General features: G+C 32.8%; 1 protein-coding gene and 1 long non-coding RNA gene across 3 annotated transcripts in view; one reads left to right on the top strand and one right to left on the bottom strand.

Annotated features, from left to right (window-relative positions):
- The window catches only part of LOC143072370 (threonine synthase-like 2), a 44,741-nt gene extending 39,343 nt beyond the window's left edge, over window positions 1-5,398 (top strand). For both annotated transcript variants that reach the window (XM_076247265.1, XM_076247266.1), the window contains 2 exons: window positions 1,702-1,835; window positions 5,050-5,398. In XM_076247265.1, coding sequence (XP_076103380.1) covers window positions 1,702-1,835; window positions 5,050-5,260 — 345 coding nt within the window. In that variant the 3' untranslated portion in view covers window positions 5,261-5,398. The remainder of the gene's footprint in view (window positions 1-1,701; window positions 1,836-5,049) is intronic.
- Window positions 5,399-13,841: 8,443 nt separating this feature from the next.
- LOC143072365 (uncharacterized) lies at window positions 13,842-21,942 on the bottom strand. Its single transcript, XR_012977151.1, has 2 exons — window positions 21,883-21,942; window positions 13,842-14,260 (listed from the first exon to the last, which is right to left on the bottom strand). It is a non-coding gene; the product is annotated as an uncharacterized LOC143072365 (long non-coding RNA).
- Between the last annotated feature and the right edge of the window lie 1,652 nt (window positions 21,943-23,594).

The following is a 23,594-nucleotide window of genomic DNA, read 5'->3' as shown; positions in this document are numbered from 1 at the left end:
ATGCACTATTATTGTCTTTATACTGCAATCTAAAAAAAACATTTTCAATTGTTGTTTATTGTGTTAATGTTATTTATTTGATTTAAATATTGGGAAAAATCCCCCTTTAAAAAGGCCTCATATCACACAGACGGAGAAATATAAAACACGATGAAATGTACATCATTACCGCAATCAATGATGAACGAATTCGTTGCAGACTAAAATATCAACAATAAGCATAAAACATAATGATTTATAGGTTGCAAACAAAAAAGTATTAATAAGTGAAATATGTTGTCCCAAAAATTGCAAAAGAAACAAGTTTGAGTCGTTAAACGCATCGTTGTTTACATTGGAAACAAGAACAGGTTGAAGAGGTCGTATGAATAATTAAATATAATTTCGACAATTTCTATTTAAATATTCATGAGGAAAAGTGATATCAGGTCAGTGACTGTATATGGCATAGAAATATACAGTCAACGCATTTTGACTGCTCAAATAGAACGAGTGCAGTATAAATAGCTATAGAAGCAGTGTTGTTCGTAACTATGGTGAACTATTTAACTTGTTCTAAAATCTTTTTCTTATTTCGAAGACTTTTTGAAAATCGACTTAACCATTTATATTTCACGAAAAAAGCATTAAATTTGTATTTTTGTTTTGCATTGTAGTACGTAGGTTTAAAAAAATGTATTTTTTTTATAATTTACCGAAACGCAATTTAATTTGCTATTAAAAAACCAATATAATAATAAATATTTTTTATCAAGCTACAGATAGTGAAAACCCGCATTATGTAACGCGGGGAAAGACATTATGTGATGAGAGATAAACTTTTGAAGTAAAGTTTGAGAAGATAGTTCTTTTAAAACACTTCAATGAATTGAAAGAAAAAGTTAATCACCATGCTGTTTTCTTATTATAATTTAGAAAGGAAACAAATGCTGTTCATTATCTATAAATTAAAAATTTCTGAGTTATTTCCCCATTTCATTTAAAAAAAAACATCAAAAAAAAAAACTATTCTATACTGATAGTTTTAATGATATGGTTGATTGATTTATTATTCAGCTCTATTTGATATGTTCTGGTAAGGGAAATTTAGGTTTGGACAGTTTTTTCTCTTACGCAACAAAATAAAACTAACGCTTTATGAATTTCGTAATCCGAATACTCCAACCCAAAATACCCGTAAAAATAAGAATCTACACGACGAAAAGCCGTATTCTTTATAAAAAAAAAACAACCTCAAACTCATTCAGAAATATACTGTAGAACACTAATTTTGAAAATTATTTTTGAACTGAAATCTCTATAAATTATTTAGATTCTTTATTTCAAGGTGCCAAGAAGAGACGCACGCATATTTATTTTCTGTTTTCACTGACAAGTAAGGCCAAACAAGACCAATTTCGAGCACATATTGTTTTGGCATATTTATCATAGATATGAAATCCAATTTCAAATGCAATAAACAAGTCAATTGTTTTGTATTTGAAAACGTTTGTAAAAAAAAACAAAATTAAAAAAAATGCATTTGTTAATGCTTTTGTGGAAAAGAGAAAAGTATTAAGACACGCTGGTGGTGTACAGTTGAAGGTGTAAAACAATGCATGCGAATGAAACAATAAAAAGGATCTATAAGAAAACAGCTTATTCAGGGCATAGATTGGAATATTGCACTCAAAATTGATAAATAATTTTTATCTCCTCAAGATAAAAGAAATAATCGTAGCATCATATGTAGCTGACAACGAAGACATTAAGACAACAATGAGAAGGACATGGGAAGAGAATCAGTACCAAATATGTCCACATACAGCCATCGGTGTAGCTTATTACAATAGCACGTAAGTTTATCGTTATTCCGATCACTAAATATGTCCACATACAGCCATCGGTGTAGCTTATTACAATAGCACGTAAGTTTATCGTTATTCCGATCACCAAATGTGTCCACATACAGCCATCGGTGTAGCTTATTACAATAGCACGTAAGTTTATCGTTATTCCGATCACTAAATATGTCCACATACAGCCATCGGTGTAGCTTATTACAATAGCACGTAAGTTTATCGTTATTCCGATCATCAAATATGTCCACATACAGTCATCGGTGTAGCTTATTACAATAGCACGTAAGTTTATCGTTATTCCGATCACCAAATATGTCCACATACAGCCATCGGTGTAGCTTATTACAATAGCACGTAAGTTTATCGTTATTCCGATCACAATTATAGCCAACGCTGTAGCTTATTACAATAGCACGCAAGTTTATCGTTATTCCGATCACCAAATATGTCCACATACAGCCATCGGTGTAGCTTATTACAATAGCACGTAAGTTTATCGTTATGCCGATCACAATTACGAAAAACAAATGTATATAGTATGTGTTCTCTATAATAGGATAAAAGAAATGTCACTTCAAATGTGCAAAAACAAACTGAGTTTTAAACATGATAAGATTTTCATATTTCAATACGATACGACATGATAAATAAAAGAAATGTACACCGAACAACTTGGATAACAGAGACAATAATTAGGATTTTGAATTTTTCGTAAAAATACGATATTCGAAATAAACTGTGTAACTATTAGACCAATATGGTATTTATTTACCTTAGTATACTGTATCCAATTTCATTATATGTATATGGGAAAAACCGTTGCTTGTATCTTTTCTTTAAGGCCAGGTTCACATGAAACTCTCGAGTCGACTTCAGAGTTTCAAGAGTATAACGTGAACGCACTCGAGTTGATATTCGGAACAACTCTTAGGCCGAGTTCACTTGTATAATTGACTTCTGAGTTTCAAGAGTAATCACTAGTCCGAGATTACTCTGACGTCCAACGGCTGTTTTGCCAGACAAGCTGGGGCCGTAAGACGTCAGAGCTCGTCCCATATCAAAAAGTGGATATTTGCCCACCCACAATAGATGCGCTGCTTCGTCGCTTCTGGTGCCGATTGAGGGCCTTGGAATTATATAAATTGGGCATCAATCTGTTCATTTTTCATTTATCTCTTCATTTATGTAAGTTTCACCTACCTGCCAACCTTTATTTTTCCATATTTTAACAGTTTTCACAGAGACCCATCTGACAGTTGTTTGTCATTCGTTCCGTTAGTTGGTATAGTCTAATGTTTCATTCTGTCCTTTAAAATCGACTCTTAGGTCTCATATAAAAATTAAATAAGATGTTATTTTACCTTTCTCCAGAGTTTTTTTTGTTAAAAAACAAATTTTGTGCTGAAATGTCTACATTATTCCGTTTTATATTTGATGCATAAGAAAATTCGATATAAGGAAGGTAACTCGGAAATTTAGTTTTAAAAGGTATTTTGTCTTATGTCAGCATACAGTTTTTATTTGTTTGTTACAATAGAGATCTCCTTATTTTGTATTGTATAAAAAATGATGAACACCGATAAAACGTTTTGAATCTAAAACATGTAATGCATCGTGATGACAATATATATATATATATATTTTTTTTTTTTGAAGACTTGAATAGATTTGAATTGTCTCGATAAATTTGAACTATTTGAATTTTACGATTTATTGATATTCAGGCCTTTTGTTCAGCTAGAAGAAAAGTAGAACAGAAATTCTACAATGTGTAACTACATTTGTATGATTAGTTTATTATAACCTCAGTGTTATATAAAAAAAATAATAGACAGTATAATTGTCAATGAGACAAATATTTAACTAAGACCAAATATGCACATTTTTTAATGATTGAAAGGGGAAAACATCTTCATATCCTGTCTGTAAAAATGGAGAAATTGAGGATAAACAAAATTTCTTATTAAAATGTAATAGAAATAATAGAAAATAAAATAAATGTTATATTTCAAATACAGTGTAACATTGCCACTGATGAAAAAAAAATCTCTATTGGTTAATAATAGCTCAGCAGTATTACTTAGACTGTCTTCCTCTTTCGTATCAGAGTGTCTAAATATAAGAAATAGTGAACTTATATGATACATCAATATGTAACTTTTCATTATAGCATGATATGTTATCATGGAACCTTTCATTCTACCATGTCAATTATTATAGTTATATGTAATGACATAGGTCTTAACCATTTATTGTTTAATGAGTTGGTGCCAATAAAAATATTTGTATATTTGTAAACAACAACAGATCACATTACGAACCGTTTACGTTATGCTATAGATAAACTGTCTGATTTAATCCAAAAACATTTTCATAAAAGAAAAACAATTTCGACAGACGGATAGATGAACAAAAGGAAGCGGACTACTAGCTTGGATCGAGACTTAAAGAATGAGGCGGGATCAAACCTGTCTGTGAACAGGGATACAACAGAATAATATTAGAGAAAATTGTAAAAATATTTTGAAAGGAATTTACTCCTTAGATTGATACCGACCAAAAAAGGTCTTCTTCATTACATTTCTAAATAATTGACAAGAAACTCAGTTCTTCCGGTTTTCATAAAGTTACTATACTGATTAAAAAAATATAGGATTCACATATATACTTCTGACTTGGGAGATAATTTGCTACTTCAGGTTTAGAAAGTGTCATTCCCGGTTTCATATGATAGATTTCTTTGCACTGATTCCCAAAATATATGGTTTTATGTACTTTTACCTAAAAATTGGAGATGATTTGCTTCTTCCGGATTAATTCCATTTATAATAAGCAACTCCCGGTTTACATGCGGATTCAAAGATGAAATAGTTGCTCCGTATTTTTGTTTTGAATTAGTGCAAAAGCGTCTACTTAAGGTTTGTATAAGGTCACTTCTGTTTGATTTTTTTTCAATATCATGAATCATCCAAGCCTTTGCACACAAGACACAATAGCTTTATCATGTACCAGAATGAAGTAATATTCGATTTACATGAAATCTTCACATTTTAGGGGCAATATATAATCATCCGATTGCTTTGGACTAAATGTTACATTTCACGGCTCAACAACCCACAGAAAACATGGAAAAAACTAATCACAAATGAGACAAAAGTATTTTGTTATGAAAATGAATTTATACCAACTTCATGATTGTGTTTTTCAGACTTAAATCAGACCATCAAAGAACATCTGTAGTTATTGCAACGGCTTCTGTGAAGAAGTTTGAAGAGGCTGTTGTTGCTGCGGGTTTAACGCCACAAAAGTATGAAGAAGTTGAAGTTTTATTCACCAGACCTGTCAAATACACAGACATGAACAAGGGAGAGAATTGGGAACGTATCATTAGGGATAAAATTGAAGAAATTGATAGATGAATGTAAATTAATGGTCACTGCATGAAGACGTTTTCAATGTTGTTCAACTTTGTAAAGACACTGCCTTCCTACTATGTAGTATACAATATTTAATGTATTCATTCAGATCAAATAACAAATAAATATTTTTGTGAAGTACATATTAATTGATTATTGTATAATGACAGCTGATTCGTTTGTCATGCCTTCGCGGGCGAAGATATTTAAGCATACATATTTACCCGAATTAGTCCGCTGGTAATTCTGCACACTTTGTAATCAATAAAATTTAGACTGGAAATGGGGAATGTGTTAAAGAGACAACAACCCGACCATAGAACAGACAACAGCAGAAGGTCACCAATAGGTCTTCAATGCAGCGAGAAACTCCTGCACCCGGAGGCGTCTTCAGCTGGCCCCTTAACAAGTATGTATACTAGTTCGGTGATAATGGACGTCATACTAAACTCCAAATTATACACAAGAAACTAAAATTAAAAATCATACAAGACTAACAAAGGTCAGAGGCTCCTGACTTGGGACAGGCGCAAAACTGTGCCGGGGTTAAAACGATTTGTTCATCAAAATCAAAGACCTGGATTTAAGAAAAGTGTTGTTTTGCCTCCATTAAATAATCATTTCTACATATAAGCTACGAAAGGCATAAATACAAAAGGTAGGTGTGTATTAAGCGATACGCTTTATATTCAAAGAGAGACAGACAGATCATAATAATTTGACTTTTTGTACACTTTACAATATCTAAATCAGGGGAGCGGTACCAAAGGACGTATCAAAATAAGAACAATCAACAGACGACACTATGACAAAATAGAAAAACGACCAAAGGATAAACATGCAATAACAAAAATTACACGAACCGCATCAAATACTTGGAGTAAAGGCAGTGGCGGATCCAGGTTGGGTTCCGGGGGTTGGAACCCCCCTTTTTTTGGCAGATCAATGCATTTGAATGGGAGCATATAGTTGGAACCCCCCCCCCCCTTTACTCTGGGTTGGGAACCCCCCCACCCCTTTTTAAAATGGCTGGATCCGCCACTGAAAGGTATATGCTATGAAAGAGTTAGCTCTTCTAGTGACACCTGTCGTCTTACTCTGGTTTAAAAGGGTTCATGAGCCTTATGTTTGACTTTGCTCATTGTTGAAGGCCGTACGGTGACCTATAGTTGTTAATTTCTGTGTCATTTTGGTCTTTTGTGGACAGTTGTCTCATTGGCAATCATACAACATCTTCTTTTTTATATTGTTCGATCTTTAATTTTCTATGTTGTGTCTTGTGTACTGTTGTTCGTATGTGGATCTTTTTCTTTTTTAGCAATGGCCTTTATTTTTTGCTTTTGAGTTTAAAAGCCCCTTTGTTATCGTTCGCCTCCCTTTTATGAGGATGCGGCATTTCACAATAGCGGAAATGTCAATGTCCGTTATATAACTTTTATACATCACTAAATGATTCAACCCTCTGTCGTGCAAAATTATTAATTTTAAAATTTAATTGAATATAAAAGTTTGGAGATGAAGAATAGGCACACAGTAACTGATATGACCAAAACAGATTTTGAAACAAATGATAAAAAGCAAAATCACGCACACTAAAGGAAATCATACAAACCTCACCAAAGTTTGAATACGGCGAGGTGAACCTTTGTGTTCCACAAGTGGCACCCGTCGAGATACCCATTGTTAGTAAAATGCGATGAAAAATCAAAGTAAAACTTATAAAATTGGTGCATCCGAAGCACTTCTCCACGTTTATCTTTAACAGAAATGCTCAAAACTAAAAATGTGAAAGCAAAGTATGTTTAAAAACCTGGAAAAGCTTTATCCGGAAAGGGAACTCCAAGGAATAGTCAATTTAATCTACATTTTTCTTGTTGATGAGTTGACAGTTGATAGTTATGTCACTGAAATATTCATGAGTTCGTATCCCGACGAGGGAAGAACAAAACATTTGCGAAAGCAAATTTACAGTTCTAACATTGTTGGGTTGATGATTAGACGGGTTGTATATACAGAATGTACACAGCCATGTATCTCATCACTGCTGGTGATCCGATGGATAAATCTGCTGTCGAGTTGTCACTTGTTCGGAAGTACTTGTATATATAATGTTAATTAGATCTGTAAATTTGCTTTCGCAATATATATAATATCTAAAAATAGAAACAATCAATATTCAATTTATTTGGGCGTGGGTCAGTTTGTGAAAATAAACTGATAAAGTTACTGAATTCGAAGAATGCATCCTTTCGAGTGTACCATACAAACCCTTGTCTTGGCTCCGTTATATTGATTGATGACATCGACATCAAATGGAACGAAACAGAACATCAACAAGAATTTCTTGATTTCTGTAATAACTGTCATCAATCTATAAAGTTCGCATCTGAAGTTTCAAATGAGAAAATTGCTTTTCTCGACAACACCATAACTTTAGAAAACGGAGTCATGACAACCGACCTTCACACCAAAAAAACTGATAAACACCAATTTCTCTCTCCGATATGAGTTGTCGCCCAAAATACTGTTCCCGGAGCGTCCCGTACAGCCAAGTCATCAGGTTAAAACGGATTTGCTCATTGAAATCAAAACTAAACCACCGTTTGGGAAAACTCAGACAGCAACTTATATCAAGAGGTTATAAGAACAAAAATATTTCAGAAGCTTTCGGTAAAGCAAAAGAAAAAGACCGAATCTACTTGAATACAACGAGAAGACGGCCCAGACAAATAAAATTCCATTTGTTTTCAGCTTTCATCCTGACCTGACAATTCTTTCATATATTGTCCACAAACACTGGCGTCTTATTGAAAATGATCCTTCCTTAAAAGAGATTTTTCCATATCATGGCTTACCGTAGACCCAAAAACCTCAAAGATATTCTAGTAACATCCAAATTATCTAAACAGGAGATATCAACAATAGGAGGTTATAAATAATCCATGCGGAAAGGGGCAATTGTATGTGCTGCAAAGTTGCTAACATCGAAACCCAATTCGTCAGCACAGTCACAAAGAAAAAAAAACATATTTAATTATAACATTGTATTTATGTTCTAACTTGTGGAACTTGCAAGTTACAATATATATATATTGGAGAAAAAACATCATTTAACATCCGACTAAATAACCATCGGTCATTTTGTACAAGAGAAAGAAACTGCCCAATCACAAGACATCTTTTATGAGCAGGGCATGATTTTGAAAACGTCACATTTCAAATCATTGAGAAAAAACTAAATTGGGATGCACAAGGAAGACAAAAAGGAGAGGGATTTTGGATGCGCCAATTACGAACACTTGAACCTGATGGACTCAATGAGAGAGACGAAAAAAGATTTAGAAACAAATCTAAATAACAATCTTTGAAATCATACAATTTATCAAACATCAATAAATATATTAAACGTTTACTCCAATGTTATGTAGTTGTAGCTACAAACATGTTTTTTATATAATTTTACGTGCATCGTGATTTTCAAAGTCTTATTTTGCGTGCTCGGTATTTTTCAAATACAATTCAAACACTTGGCAGGGATCGTCAATAAATACTTTTTTAAAAGCCGTAAACCAATTATATCATAAATGTGTATACTAAATCGGGAATATCAAGTAAAACAAAGAGTTAATATATACAAGAAGACAGTGACTCAGTCACAAAAGGTTCAAATAAAAGTATTTATTTTTCGTGCAACGTTCATTACAGAAATTATTTCTCGTTCAACGTGAAATTATGTCTTATTTTACGTTTTTTTCGTGCAAGCACCCCCCCTTTACCACCCTCATTAATTAGCGTGTTTAAGTAATATTCTCAGACATTTATATATAATATTTATACTTAAAATGACATTAGTAGTCTCCCTTGTATTTGTTAACGGACTTAAATTGACATTAGTTCTGTCCCTTGTATTTATTAATGCCATTTAAAAGACTTAAAATGACATTAGTAGTCTCCCTTGTATTTGTCATATTATTGTTAACGTCGATCACATTTAAAAGACTAAAAATGACATTAGTAGTCTCCCTTGTATTTGTCATATTATTGTTAACGTCGACTAATTGTTTTATAGTATACCTATGCATACAAGTCACTCACATTACCTGAAGATCTGTGAAAGCAGTGAAAGTACTAGTAAAACTGATGAATTGAAACCGTTATTATCTTTTAATTATTTTGTTATATATATATGGCGAATTAATTTATAGCCCACCCATCACTAATCGTATTAAAAACGTTCTGTGAACGAATATAATTGATATCTACTGATCAAGTAAATTTCAGTAATACTTCAATTGTTTTATGTACTAATGAAAATGAAATTGTGACCAGCGTTAGTTCTGTTATAAGTGACTTTGAAACCCTTTTAAAGACAACATATGACTACAACATGCGTATTCTAACTGAGTAATATAATCAATAAATGAATAAAGCAAATATTGTTAGAAAAAACTTATTGGCACCATAAGGGATAGTGCCTGTACTTCTATGGACTATGGATATGGCTTCGAGTAAATGGAAATCAATGTCTGTACACCAACTTTCTAGTCTATGTACCTCTACAAAAAATACCTACCAATAACAACGTCTTCAAAACTAGTACTTGGAACATTTATTATTGTATAGCAATATAATATTTCCTACAGAAAGTAACCAAAAGTTAGCGTGCAATAAATTCTAATATTGCACTAGTGCAATAAATCTTCAAAATTCATCACGTCATCAACGATCAAATCTTACTTTAAACCAGTTTTTACTTGTAAATATTATATTGCTATACAATAAAAGGGTTATTGCATGAATATTTGTCCCTCGTAGAACATATATTGCACTCGCAAGCTCGTGCAATATAAAATTCTACTCGGGACAATATTCCCCAATATTCATGCAATAACCCTATAGTACACCTTGTACTGGTGGTACATGTATGTAGATATAATTACTTTACTAAGCTTTCTAATTATGTAAATGATGTCAAGGTTAGACTAGTTGACCTAGAAGATAGATAACCTTAAACAAAATTCAATTAAAACTAAAATTAAAGTTAAGTTACTTAACATCGTCTATAAAAATCATGATCACGATTTTGAAAAGTTAAAACGTGGGGTTGGACATATTTTTAAAGCTGTGTAAAAAAAAAAGTAAAACAACAAAGATACAAGGACAATTCAAAGAGGAAAGTCAAATGGCAAAATCAAAAGCTCAACCACTCAAAACGAATGGAAAACAACGGCCATTTCCTAATACAGAAAAAAGTAGATTAAACCAGGATTTATAGCTAACTATTCCATTATATTGACAACAATGTGTGAGAAAAGCAAAAAGATATATTTGTATTAAAAATGTCAACAAAAGTGGACATGCTGAAATGTCTCGCCTTCTAATTTACTAATCATTGATATTATGTTGATAGTCCTAAATATAAAGCTTTATTTCAACTGTCACTTAAACTTAACATTAACCAAGAAAACTAAACATTGACCAATGAACTTTGAAAATGAGGTCAAGGTCAGATGAACCATGCCAGACAGGCATGTACAGCTAGCAATTCTTTCATACAACAAATATAGTTGACCTATTGCTTATAGTTTAAGAAAAACAGAACAAAACACAAACACTTAACACTAAGCAATGAACTGAGAAAATGAGGTCAAGGTCAAATAAAACCTGTGCGACTGACATATAGATCATAAAATATTTCCATACACCAAATATAGTTGACCTATTGCATACAGTATAAGAAAAACAGACCAAAACACAAAAACTTAACTTTGACCATTGAACCATGAAAACGAGGTCAAGGTCAGATGGCACCTGCCAGTTGGACCGTACATATGTACACCTTACAGTCCTTCCATACACCGAATATACTAGACCTTTTGCTTATGATATCTAAGATATGGACTTGACCACCAAAACTTAACCTTGTTCACTGATCCATGAAATGAGGTCGAGGTCCAGTGAAAACTGTCTGACGGGCTTGAGGACCTTGCAAGGTACGCACATACCAAATATAGTTATCCTATTACTCATAAGAGAAAATTTAACATTACAAAAATCTTAACCTTTTTTTCAAGTAGTCACTGAACCATGAAAATGAGGTCAAGGACATTGGACATGAGACTGACGGAAACTTCGTAACATGACTGAGTTTCCTGACTTGAGACAGATGTTCTTTCATTTGTACAAGGATTTGTATAGTAAGAAGGATTGGAATCTCGCGGTTTATCGTAATCTCTTCCGCGGCGAGACTTCGGTACTCGCCACTATTACTACTACTACTACTCGTCACTTACGATATCGGAACGTGATTTTTTTGTACACATGCATCGAGTTGTGTTCTTATTTTTGTCACGTATAGACAATGTTGTAATGGTTAAGAACTTTATTCATTCTTTTAAAATGTAATTATTATTGATTTTCACTCAAGTTTCAATTGACGAAAAAGCATAATTTAACTGTTTTATTTGATGGAAGGTGTATAACGACAGTTGACAGTGTGTTTGTATGTTAACTTCTGTAATTTTTTTATTTTCAGTCAATTGTCAAAGAAATTAAAAAAAAATATTTTTCTTGTAAATAATGTCATTATAGCTATACATGCGAATTTGAATCTTCGGAAACCATCAATCTCGGGAAACAGGTGCAAAACAATTTTTGTGGCAAAAAAGAACTGACCACACATTTCAGGACGAATTACTGCATTGCGTTTTATACATATGTCAGTGGCTAGTCATTATCATAAGTTTGGAACAAGTACTGTTGAAGAGGGAGCCCACTGGTAAACCCTATAAAACTGCCTCTGCATGTTACTGTAGCCAATTTCAATCATCATAAACATATAGGCATAAAAGAAACGTTAGGGAGCTACCATTCCATTTGATTTTTATGGGGGGGGGGGGGGGGGTGGCTAGGATGAAAAATTTTGTCCTGCATTTTTTTTTTAGTTGTAATTTCTGTCCTGCCTTTTTACTTTTCACTCTATTCGGTCCTGCCTTTTTTTTTGTTAGTTTATCCTAACTTTTTTTTACCTAAATTGTCATCCTGCCTTTTTTTTTTGCAAAGTGTCTCATCCTGCCTTTTTATTTTTACTCAAAACTCCTGTCCTGCCTATTTTTTTCAAATTTCATCCTAGCCCCCCATAAAAATCAAATGGTAGCTCCCTTAGCCAGTGTGTTATAAATTATCAATGCAAGCAAATTTTTTTAATTGTACTAATAACTTTACATCTTTAAATGCACTTTTGTTTCTCATCAGAGCACTGTCATCAATTTGTGCATGAATTAATAGGGCAACTTTATAGTGTCAGCTCTCTGTCATACATGTACGGCCTCTCAATTAGTCAGTCATGAAATTATTCCTGGTTATGTATAATACAGAAATTAACTTGAAAAGAGTGACTTGTCATATATCAAAGAAGACTATCTTTTTCTGATTATACATTGGTACACTTTCATATGAGATACCACTGGCGCATCTAGAAATTAACATAAATGGGAGCCCACTGACTGCCTAAAAGGGGAGGGGGGCGCTCCAGTCACGCTTCAGTGATTCCCTATATTAAGCAACCAAATTTTTTCTGAAAAAGGGGAGCCCAGGCCCCCTAAATCCGCCTCTGAGTACGTAACAGCAGTTTACATCAAGTATTTTAACAAAAGCAATACTTTTCTGTCTGTAACTTTCATGCTTTCTAGGTCTAGACTGTAGCGTCTATAGATATTTATCAATAAATGTCTTTGTAAACATAACTAAAATGTTTATTGTCTAACAGAAGATACTTTTTGTACAATTTTGCCTTGTATTGACTTTATAGCGCACAATTACTAATATACATGTACAACACTGACTTTTGTCTATCACGGATAGATTGAATAATTGCTTACCGGTACTTCAACATCATTTGATCTTTGGTAAACTGAACTGTCTCATTCGATTGACAATCATACCACATCTCTTTACTCTTAGGTATTAACTTCAAATTTGGTAAAAAAACTATTTTTACAATAAATGACTGTTAACATGTACATGATAACTATAAAATGGTTATTGTCTAACAGAAGATACTTTTTGTACAATTTTGCCTTGTACATGTATTGACTTTATAGCTCACAGTTACGAATATACATGTAAAACGATTTTTATAGATTAAATAATTGCTTACATCAACATCATTTGTTTCTTTGGTGAACTGAGCTGTCTCATTCGATTGGCAATCATACCAGATCCCGCATCTCTTTACTGTTATGTCTTAATTTTAAATTTGGTACAAAAACTATTTTTTGTGCATGTATTATGTATGGGCTGTTGGTTTCATGTGATAATATTTAACGACCTGCTATGCTGCATGGGTTTTGTTGATGGTGGTTGACATACATTCATTAATTCAATCATTGTACATGTAGACTACTAGTTTTTAAAATCTTCATTTGATATTGGATGGATAGTTGTCTTATTTCAATCATATCCCATGTCTCCTTGCTTATTTTACTACACATACATGTACATCGTCAATATACATAGTACACTCAACACCAAGCAGATTTGAAGTATTAAATAAATCTGGCATGTAATGGAATATAAAAAAAGATTTTCAATGATTTTTTTTTTTTATGTTAAAATATAGAAATAATACAATTTAACCCAGGTATCGCATGATCATCTATCAAGTCACTATCAAAGTTCCCTACACACAAAGCGTAGCTTTCACGTGTTGGTATAAGAGATTGAATGTTAATGATCCCATGAAACATTGTTGGTATATCCTCCATAAATGATATTCAGAGGAACATTCTGGTCAAAAGTGGCATTCAGTTGTACCGATACACTTGTATTTCTATTTCTATTTGAAGGCATGCCATATACCGGTATATATATAAGTCCACATGATTAGTGCATGAATGGTCAACTGCTGTTGGCACACAACTGCTTAGACTTTTTTTGGGACTTGAATCCTTGTGCCTAGACTTTTCTTCTTAGCATTCACCAGTTTGAGAATTTTGGAAAATACTGAAAAAAAGGTGTTGTATAGTTATATGTGGCAATAATAATACAATAGCATATGGCTTAAACAATTCCAAAATCAAAAATGTCCTTAACAATAGCAAGGATTTGTATATTTACTATACAAATCCTTGACAATAGCAATACTACCTCAAGATCTTTGCTCTAACAATTATATTTGCAAAATTAATGTTAGATTTCTATGGGTTTATGCAAATTTAGGAATAATTTATATTTGTAGCAATGTTTCTATTGTTACTATACTATATATAAAAATATTAATTTTCGCGAACCATTTAGGTCACGGAAATTCCAAAATATGGCATCAGTAAGGAGAGTTGTGCAAATAATGTGAATACACAGAACCCCCATCCAAATTATCTTTAGCTAAAAGTATTCATCATTTTCTATTTTATATGTACTAACAACATTCCATTTTTCTATAATTTCGATTTAAATATTCCAAAATCTGAGTTAAAAAAAGTCAAATGCCCAAAATAAACATTGTCTGATTGGTTGAAGTACTGTGGCGTCAATGATAAGCATAGCAAGCCTCGATGTAAAGCACACGCTTCACATGAATAAGGAGAGTTTTACAAATAATGTGAATACACAGATCCTACATCCTATTTATATTTTGCTGAAAATGTTGCAATGTTCATCATTTCTGTTTTGATTCTGCTAACAACATTCCATTTTTTCTTTAATTCCGATTTATATATGTGGAACCCGCAATAAAAATAGATGGCCTCAATGATTTAAACGCAACGCAAAAAATTCCGTTGACCCTGAATTCAACGGATCGATAATAGCATCATCACTATCAACAAAATGTTTACCGTTATCTTTGTGAAATTTCAGTTATATAGTTCTTTAATTAGAGAAATTTTGGTAAGTATTACTTATTAATGTTAAGGTTCTACTGATGTGCTCCTCTAGACCTTTTTGACGGTCCGTTTTATCCCATTTATCTCAATATTATCTCCGATGACAGTAATGTCAACCCGACCTATTCGTGTCAAAAGTGAAAATCGCATCGATTTATTGAACTAATTTCTTCTTAAACTGTGCATGCATTATTTCTGTATTATATGATAACCAATCACATTCACGTTGCATGTTTGCATGAAAATTTGTCATATATGAAGGAGGTTTTAGGTCATGTTTTCCTAAACACCTTATTGCTATTTGTCTGTCTGGATTGTTAAAACCACAAAATCAAATATTGATGAATATGCAAGTTTTCAACAATCCCGGAACATTAACAAAGATGTGTGTGAGAGGGTGAAAATTACCCTTCTGATGTACTGATATTTTTAGCACCCCAAGTGAGAATCTAACTCAGGACTTTCAGCACTGTAGCCATCGGTCTTTACCACAAGATCACGAACTCACATTTGATGAACTAATTTCTTCTATATTAACTGTACGTGCATAAATTCTGTATTATTTGATAACCAATCACATTCACGTTGCATGTTTGCATGATAATGGGTTCTGTATGAGTGAACTGTATTGCAAAATTAATGCAAATTGTGACGTCAGTGCGCCTTCACGTGACATAATTATTTGTAACCAAACCGGCTTCTCATGTAATGTAACGGTTTATTTCGTCCTCTGTGATATTTTATCCTGAGGATAATTTGTCCCGGTAATTTTTTTCCAGGCATGGTATTTCATTTCACAGGTTGATTTTTCCTAGAGGAGTGAAAATCTATCAGATTTCTGTGTTAGGGACGACATCAAAAGATCGATGTAGGATAAAAAACTTAAATCAAATAGTTTGGGGGTGGGGGGTTAAAATGCTACAAGTTTTGTATATCTAAAATCGATTTTTACATATATCCCTATGGGTAAATCAATTTTTCCCAAATTAAGTTAAGAGGGGGATGGGGGTGTCAGTGAAAAAAACTATGTGAATTAAGTTTTTTATCCTACATTGAACTTTTGATGTCATCCCTTATGCGGATAGTATGTACGGGTATATATTTGCCGTATTATATTTCACAGAACCGTGTGAAAAAGAGTCCCATTAACTACTATGTAAGTTACTCTCAATCAATATATACCTGACTATAATTATAAAATGTTTACAAAGGTAAGCAACTGTCTAGGGCCAGGTAAGGGAGGGGAAAAATTAGTATTAGTACTATTTTGCAGAACGATAAACAGATGCATAGACAGACCAAGGGGGTGGGGGAAATTTAGCTTATGACATATATGTAAGAAATCATTGAAGCTTGATGGGAGTGGGCAACCCTCTGGTCCATCAGAGCCCCCACACCTTTTTGAAAAGTTCTGGATCTGCCACTGAGATTTGCAGGTTTTCTTAGTAAAGATACCTTAAAATATCACAAACTGTGTGCTTTCCAGACCATAGTTTACATTTTTTTTCATATTTTGCCGTGTCAAAATGACCTAAATTTAAAGGACAGTATATAGACCCAAAAATGGTATATCACATTCTACACATCAAGATTTTAGCAGGAAAGACTGCCATTGGAGTTTTTAACCATTGTGACTTTTTAATTTGATCTACTCCACTAATTAAAGTCGTTGAAGTAGAATATTTAATGTAGGTTTGTCCACATTTTGGTATATATCAATACATGTTTAGAAATAATGTTGAGCCTGTTCCTAGATGCCTGTTATAGACTTCAATATTTATTGTTTATTGAAAATAAATGGAATCAATTCTTTCAGAAAAGTTTAATTCTATGGAAATGTATCCCCCCTTTTATAAGTTGAAAAGGCTACATAGAGGTCAATATACAGTCTCCAACAGAAAACCAAAAAAGGAAAAATAAAGTGAATTTTGGAGAATTATTAAATGTACATGCATTTGAAATATTTAAGATATATTGTTTCAATTTTTTTAGTTCTAGGTTCCACATAACTACCATTTTAGAAATTGATTTCAATGCTAAGTCTATTAGAGGGATATTTGATTTTCATTGGTTGTAAATATGGAATCTTATTCAGTGGCAAAGGAAATAGACACTGACAAGTCTTAGATAACATTTTATATAGTTTTGAATTTTTCTTCGTCAGTTGACTAAAATTAGATGGAGGTGTGTTCTAATTTCCAACAGAGGAGCAATCAACCTATATCAATATGTGCATGAAGCAAATTGATAGTTGCTAGATACTGAATGATTATATCCACAATAAAGGTTTAACCTGTGCATATATACTTAAAACAAGATAAAAAAAGTCATGTCTTTTTCAGGACTTCTGAATCCAATCATGTAGTATGGAATGTTATTGAGATATGGTTTGGGTGGATGGATGGTCATGAAGGACCTGTAGTACAAAGTATATCACTGGATTTAGCTCTTTGTCTAAGTGTATTGTTAAAGTACTTTGCTTTGAGCTCAGTTCATTGTTATGCAATTCATTCTTTGTGAAATTAAGATTTGACAGACAACTCTAATGGACAAGGATTTGTCAAAGTAGTATCATCTCTATGTACAATGTAAGTATTCAGGAGATAAAAGCATTCTATTTTGATTTGAACCATACATTTTATAAAAAAAAGTGGGAACAAATTTACCGGACAATGCTACTCCCACTACTAGCAATATGATGCTAGGTTGTTTTAATACATCTGTATTGCCTGCTGATGACTCGGCCCTGAGTGTAAACGGTCCTTCAATTAGGAGGGAAAAAAATTATAAGGCCTATCCAGTCTAAGGGAGCTACCATTTGATTTTTATGGGGGGAGCTAGGATGAAATTTGAAAAAAAAGGCAGGACAGGATTTTGAGTAAAAAAAAAAGGCAGGATGAGTAACTTGGCAAAAAAAAAAAGGCAGGATGACAATTGTTGTAAAAAAGTCAGGATAAGCTAAGAAAAAAAGAGGCAGGACCGAATAGACTGAAAAATAAAAAGGCAGGACAGAGATTACAACTAAAAAAAAAGGCAGGACAACATTTTTCATCCTAGCCCCCCCCCCCCCATAAAAATCAAATGGTAGCTCCCTAATCGATTTCTAAAACTATACTTCATTGCACATGTTCAACATTTTTATACAACCACAAAAAATTTGGGGTCGTAAATTGGTATCCTGTCCGAAAGATGGTTTCTGGATAATAACTTTATTATAAGTCAACAGAAATCAACAAAATTATAACACAACGTTTATAACCACAAAAGGAAGCTTGGGATTGATTTTGGGGGTTATGGTCCCTAAGGTTTAGGAATAAGGGGTACAAAGGTGCCCAAAACAAGCTTTAATCTAGTGTCGGTTTAAAAAGTTGTGTATAAGTATTTCAATTGTTCTGAAATTGTACCACAATGTTTAATACCATAAGTAGAAGGTTCGGATATATTGTGTGGGTTATGGGACAAACAGTCTAATAATTACGGACCAAAAACAAACATTTTTGTAAATTCAAGACCCTTAATTGGAGTTTGTCCAGAATGGTTCTTGAATTACCTAATACCAATGCTTTATGAAATCTTCTTTGAAAATTGGAGTTATCTTTCTTTGTTCAGTCAACTTAAATCAATTATACAATATACAATGCAATATTCACTTTATTACCAACTGATAAATTAAAGCAGTCATTAATAACCATTCAGTGATTGCAAGCACTTTCTAGGGTATGCCCTTTTACAAATGGAAAAATTATACATTTTTTTAGTTTCTGATCTCTTAACTGAAGTTTGTCTCCTCTAAATGATTCTCATTTCAGAAATTAAAAAGAAAATTTCTTTAGATATTTTTGTTTGAAAGGATTAATATTCAGCAGCATAGTGAATTGCTCCTAACACAAAAGCAAAACAAATATTTAAGTTCATTAGACCACATTCATTCTGTGTCAGAAACCTAAGCTGTGTCATCTATTTAATCACAATTCAAACTCAGAGCTGTTTCCAGCTTGAATGTTGTGTCAATACTAGCCCCAACTGTTCAGGCTTCGACCTCTGCAGTCGTATAAAGCTGGGCTCTGCGGAGCATCTGGTCCATTCATTTGTTTATTTTTCAATTTGTGTGAATTAACATAGTTACAGTAAATGCTAATTACTGCACTTTCATACCACAACAAATATTGTATTGGTACATGTATCACTCAAATGTGTATCCATATAACAAAAAAAATGAAAAGGAATAATTTTGCATTACCTTTTGAATACTATGACTTTTTAGATATGTAGACATATTAAGACTCATTAGTAGATGTTGATAATATTGGCTTAAAATGCTTGAAATTCTATCAGATTACTTTTGGAGCAGTTATGAGTTTTGAAATTAGAAAGATCATATCATATGCAACAAGTGTAGTAAGTTTCAAGTTGATTGGAATTCAGCTTCATCAAAAACTACTTTGACCAAAAACTTTAACCTGAAACTCCCACTTCCATTTTCTATGTTCAATGGACCGTGAAATTGGGGTCAAAAGTCTAATTTGGCTTTAAAATTAGAAAGATCATATCATAATGAACATGTGTACTAAGTTTCGAGTTGATTGGACTTCAGCTTCATCAAAAACTACCTTGACCAAAAACTTTAACCTAAAGCGGGACAAACGAACGAACGGACCCACAGACCAGAAAACATAATGCCTATCTACTATTGTAGGTGGGGGCATAAAAAATTTAATAAATAACACTCATAATGCTCAGATTGGTTGTCATCGTGCAACATAGTTAATAACACCATATAGAAAAAACATAGAACTCATTTTGTCATAAGACACTGTCAAACATCCATACATACTATCCACACTCATCTGTGTCCACACTTGTTTTAAAATAAAATATTTTGCAATATTGTAGGATCAAAAGATGTTGCAAAAAAAAAAATCAAAAATAACAATAAAAGGAATAAATGTTAAATATTTTGGATAACAGAATATCCTTTTTATATTATATATATAAAACTCTAACTGGACTTGACTGAAGTATAGTTATGAGCAGTTCGGTCTACAAAAGATAAAGCTCCGGTACATTTGTAATGCACAGGTTTAAAAAAATTATGACGTCTTGCTATTTTAATTATTTGCTTTGACGCCGTTGCAGGAAAAATCTTTCATTGTTTGATTTGAAGTTGTTGCAGGAAAACATTATTAAGCCTAGCAAAATGCCAGATAGAGAAGGGGGTCAATAATAATAACATGCATAATAAAGGGGGGGGGGCAGTGATTTATAATGAAGACAAAAACAGCACTACCTATACATCATTAAAGGCATTCAAGAAGATGAGCTGTGTTGGTGTATTATTTTGATGTCAGTAAAAAATGTACATTCATTTGTACAGTTGTACACAATGTACTTTCACAATATCATGATGCTGGTTAACATTGGGCTGAACATTTGAAAAGATTACCATCCATGCATTGTCCCTTTCCACATCGGCGAAGGCAAATCTATAGAGTTTTCTATGGAACATGGCTAGTTAAAATTGATGTAAAACTATTTCAAAACACATGGTTTAACGATTTCACTTCAGTATATTAACAGGAAGGAAGTATCAGATTGTTATGACAACTGGATCCCCTCCCAATTTAGGCCAATCGTAACTACTCGGCCATTCTCGCTACGCAGTACAATAGCCTCGTATGCACTTAACCCGAATAATTCAGTCGTTATATTCCGCTGATCTACGAAGGCTACGTGTGGAAGAAAATCGGACACGGAAAGGGCTTGAATTATTCGAGTTACGTATGCACTACGGAGAAATTCTTCTTAAATTGTTGGCCGGAATTGTAGTGATCCGCGACACAAAGAAGTTCTATCGTCCAGGTGGCGCTATAATTTGGTTACATATCACAGTAATCAAGAACTTTAACTCTGCCAAATATTTTGGCGCGAAAGAAGGAGCAAAGTAAATAAGTAATGGTAAAAATTTTGTACCATTCCAGTCGAAAAAATATAAAATTCAATCGGATCGGAAAATTTTCCGGACAGGAGCAAGTTAAATCAGTAGTGGTAAAAAAAATGTACCAGTCCAGTCGAAAAAATATAATTTTGAATCGAATCGGAAAATTTTCCGGACAATGATTCCTCCGCCTAATGCATACGAGGTTATTTCTTCGTGCAACCAGAAAGGCCGAGTTGTTCCGATTGAATTTAGGCCTGGTAAATTGCGATTCATCTGAGAACCACATTGATTTTTAAAGACAAAAAAGTATCACAATTCCCTTATTTAGCGGTTTGAGATTTCTTCAATACACTTTATCACCAATGTTTTATGTTTGTAAACATGTTTGGACATTAATCTAGGCCAATTGAAGAACTTTATTCATTTTTCCCAAGCCACCCCCATTTTCGCTCCAGAACGCCATTTTTGTTGTAATCAACTCAAAGAAACGTAAAAAAATAGGAAAACTAATGCATCAATCACTACGAAATTTACTCAATACACGAAGAAATCATATATCTATCAGAAAATATAAATTTTATCACTCATCTCCGGTTTTTGAGAAAGGAGTATAAAAATAGAAAATGATGATAGGACCGCCCAATAGGCGGGATAGGGTGAGGTCACTTCGGTCAATATGCAAATTCATTCTATGGAGCCGTGTATTCTTACTGCGATCGTAAAAGTTATTCATAACACCAGAACCATTTTAAACTTCTTATTTCAAGCATAATATTTGATAAATATAGATTGTAGATACTTACATATCGATGTCTATTTGTTTAGGTGATGCAAATGTCAGCCATTAATCAGAGCTAGTTTAGGGGAAGGTCTAAAACGCGGAAGTGGAAAACGCGAAAGTGAAAAATAGGTGTATTATAACTAATATCTCTGGAACCGCTTTAGCTAAATCGATAAATAAAAGTGATTCTGAAAGCTATTATAATAGGCTATAAGATAAAATTAAAAAAATATTTATTTAAATATGCTTTTTTACCGAAAAGTTGACCGGAAGTCTTTCTTAGTGTGACTCTGGCAACACATTTTTGAACATTAAAACTTGAATTCACGAAAAAGCATATAACCCGGTCAAAGTCTGTCAATTGATTCTTGAAGACATTTAAATGACAAATAATATGATATAACCAAAAAAATTAATATATTACTATAAAAGGGCAAAAAGTTGACCGGAAGTCACCCTTGTACACAAATGTTGAAGTGAAATTTTCAACTTTGAATTAAAATTCACAAAAATATAAAAAGCCCGGTCAAAGTCTGTCAATTGATTCTGAAAGACATTTAAATGACAAATAATATGATATAAAGAAAAAAATAAATATATTACTATAAAAGGGCAAAAAGTTGACCGGAAGTTACCCTTGTATACAAATATTGAAGTGAAATTTTCAACTTTGAATTAAAATTCCCCAAAATATAAAAAGCCCGGTCAAAATCGAGAACAAGATTCGAAAAGACAATTTAATAACAAATGATTTGATATAAATAACAATAAAAATATATCAAACTAAAATTGCAAAAACTTGACCTGTTGCCTAGCTTGTGTTTTAATCTTGACCCCCCTTTTATGGAAAAAAAATAATGACTAAAACTAGATATAAAATACTTGCTATTTTTATTTCATTTAATCAAATTTCAATAGTATATCATTTATGATATTTCATGTGTTCCATTTAGACATTAACAACCCTCCTCCTTTTTCACCCGGGCTTGGGACCGGCGTTGGCGGAGTTTTTTTTTTTTTCTTTTTTTTTCTTATTTTGCTTAATTATTTATTGATACACTACACTCAGTGGCTTTAATTTATCTATTTATTATCTATTTTATGTAGGAAAAATAATGTTCAAATTAATTTCAAGAATAGGTATTGTTAACATTTTTAAAATTTATTTCAAATTTATCAAAACTGTAAATTGCTATATAATTTCAGTTAAACTATCTATGTACTTCGCAGAACCAGCTGTTTCCTCTCATATTTTTTTTAGCACAAGACCGATGTGTCCAGACATCACACATTTTACAAAATTCAAGAGCATTTGCAATTGCAAAATGTCCACAATCTATGCTGTTTTGTTGTTTTTGGACATCGGGTATTCTTATTATTATTTTTTTCTTGTCTTTACCGTAGATTTGCGTTAACTGATATTCTAATGAAGTTGTTAAATTGTCCCAATGAGCATTACCATTATGGTGTATTTGTACACTTGGTGACTCTTGTGATTGAAAACCTGTTTACCATTTACCTTAACCGGCGCTAAAGTTGTTTCCTGGAACCCATTTATTTCTGGAAACTCAAATTTCAGAAGATTTTGCGTTGAAATAATGATATCAGAACATAGATACTTATTATTTAAAATATTTTGTTTGTGTTGTTGACTGCAATACCCTATCCACGGGAGACTGATAGAGTTTTTGTTTTTTTAGTGGGGGTTTCCATTTCATCTAAGTTGATATCGTC

This window comes from Mytilus galloprovincialis, chromosome 4 (assembly GCF_965363235.1).
Source record: "Mytilus galloprovincialis chromosome 4, xbMytGall1.hap1.1, whole genome shotgun sequence".
NCBI lineage: Eukaryota > Metazoa > Mollusca > Bivalvia > Mytilida > Mytilidae > Mytilus > Mytilus galloprovincialis.
The sequence above is the reverse complement of the archived record's forward strand: the minus strand, read 5'-3'. Positions and strand labels throughout refer to the sequence as shown.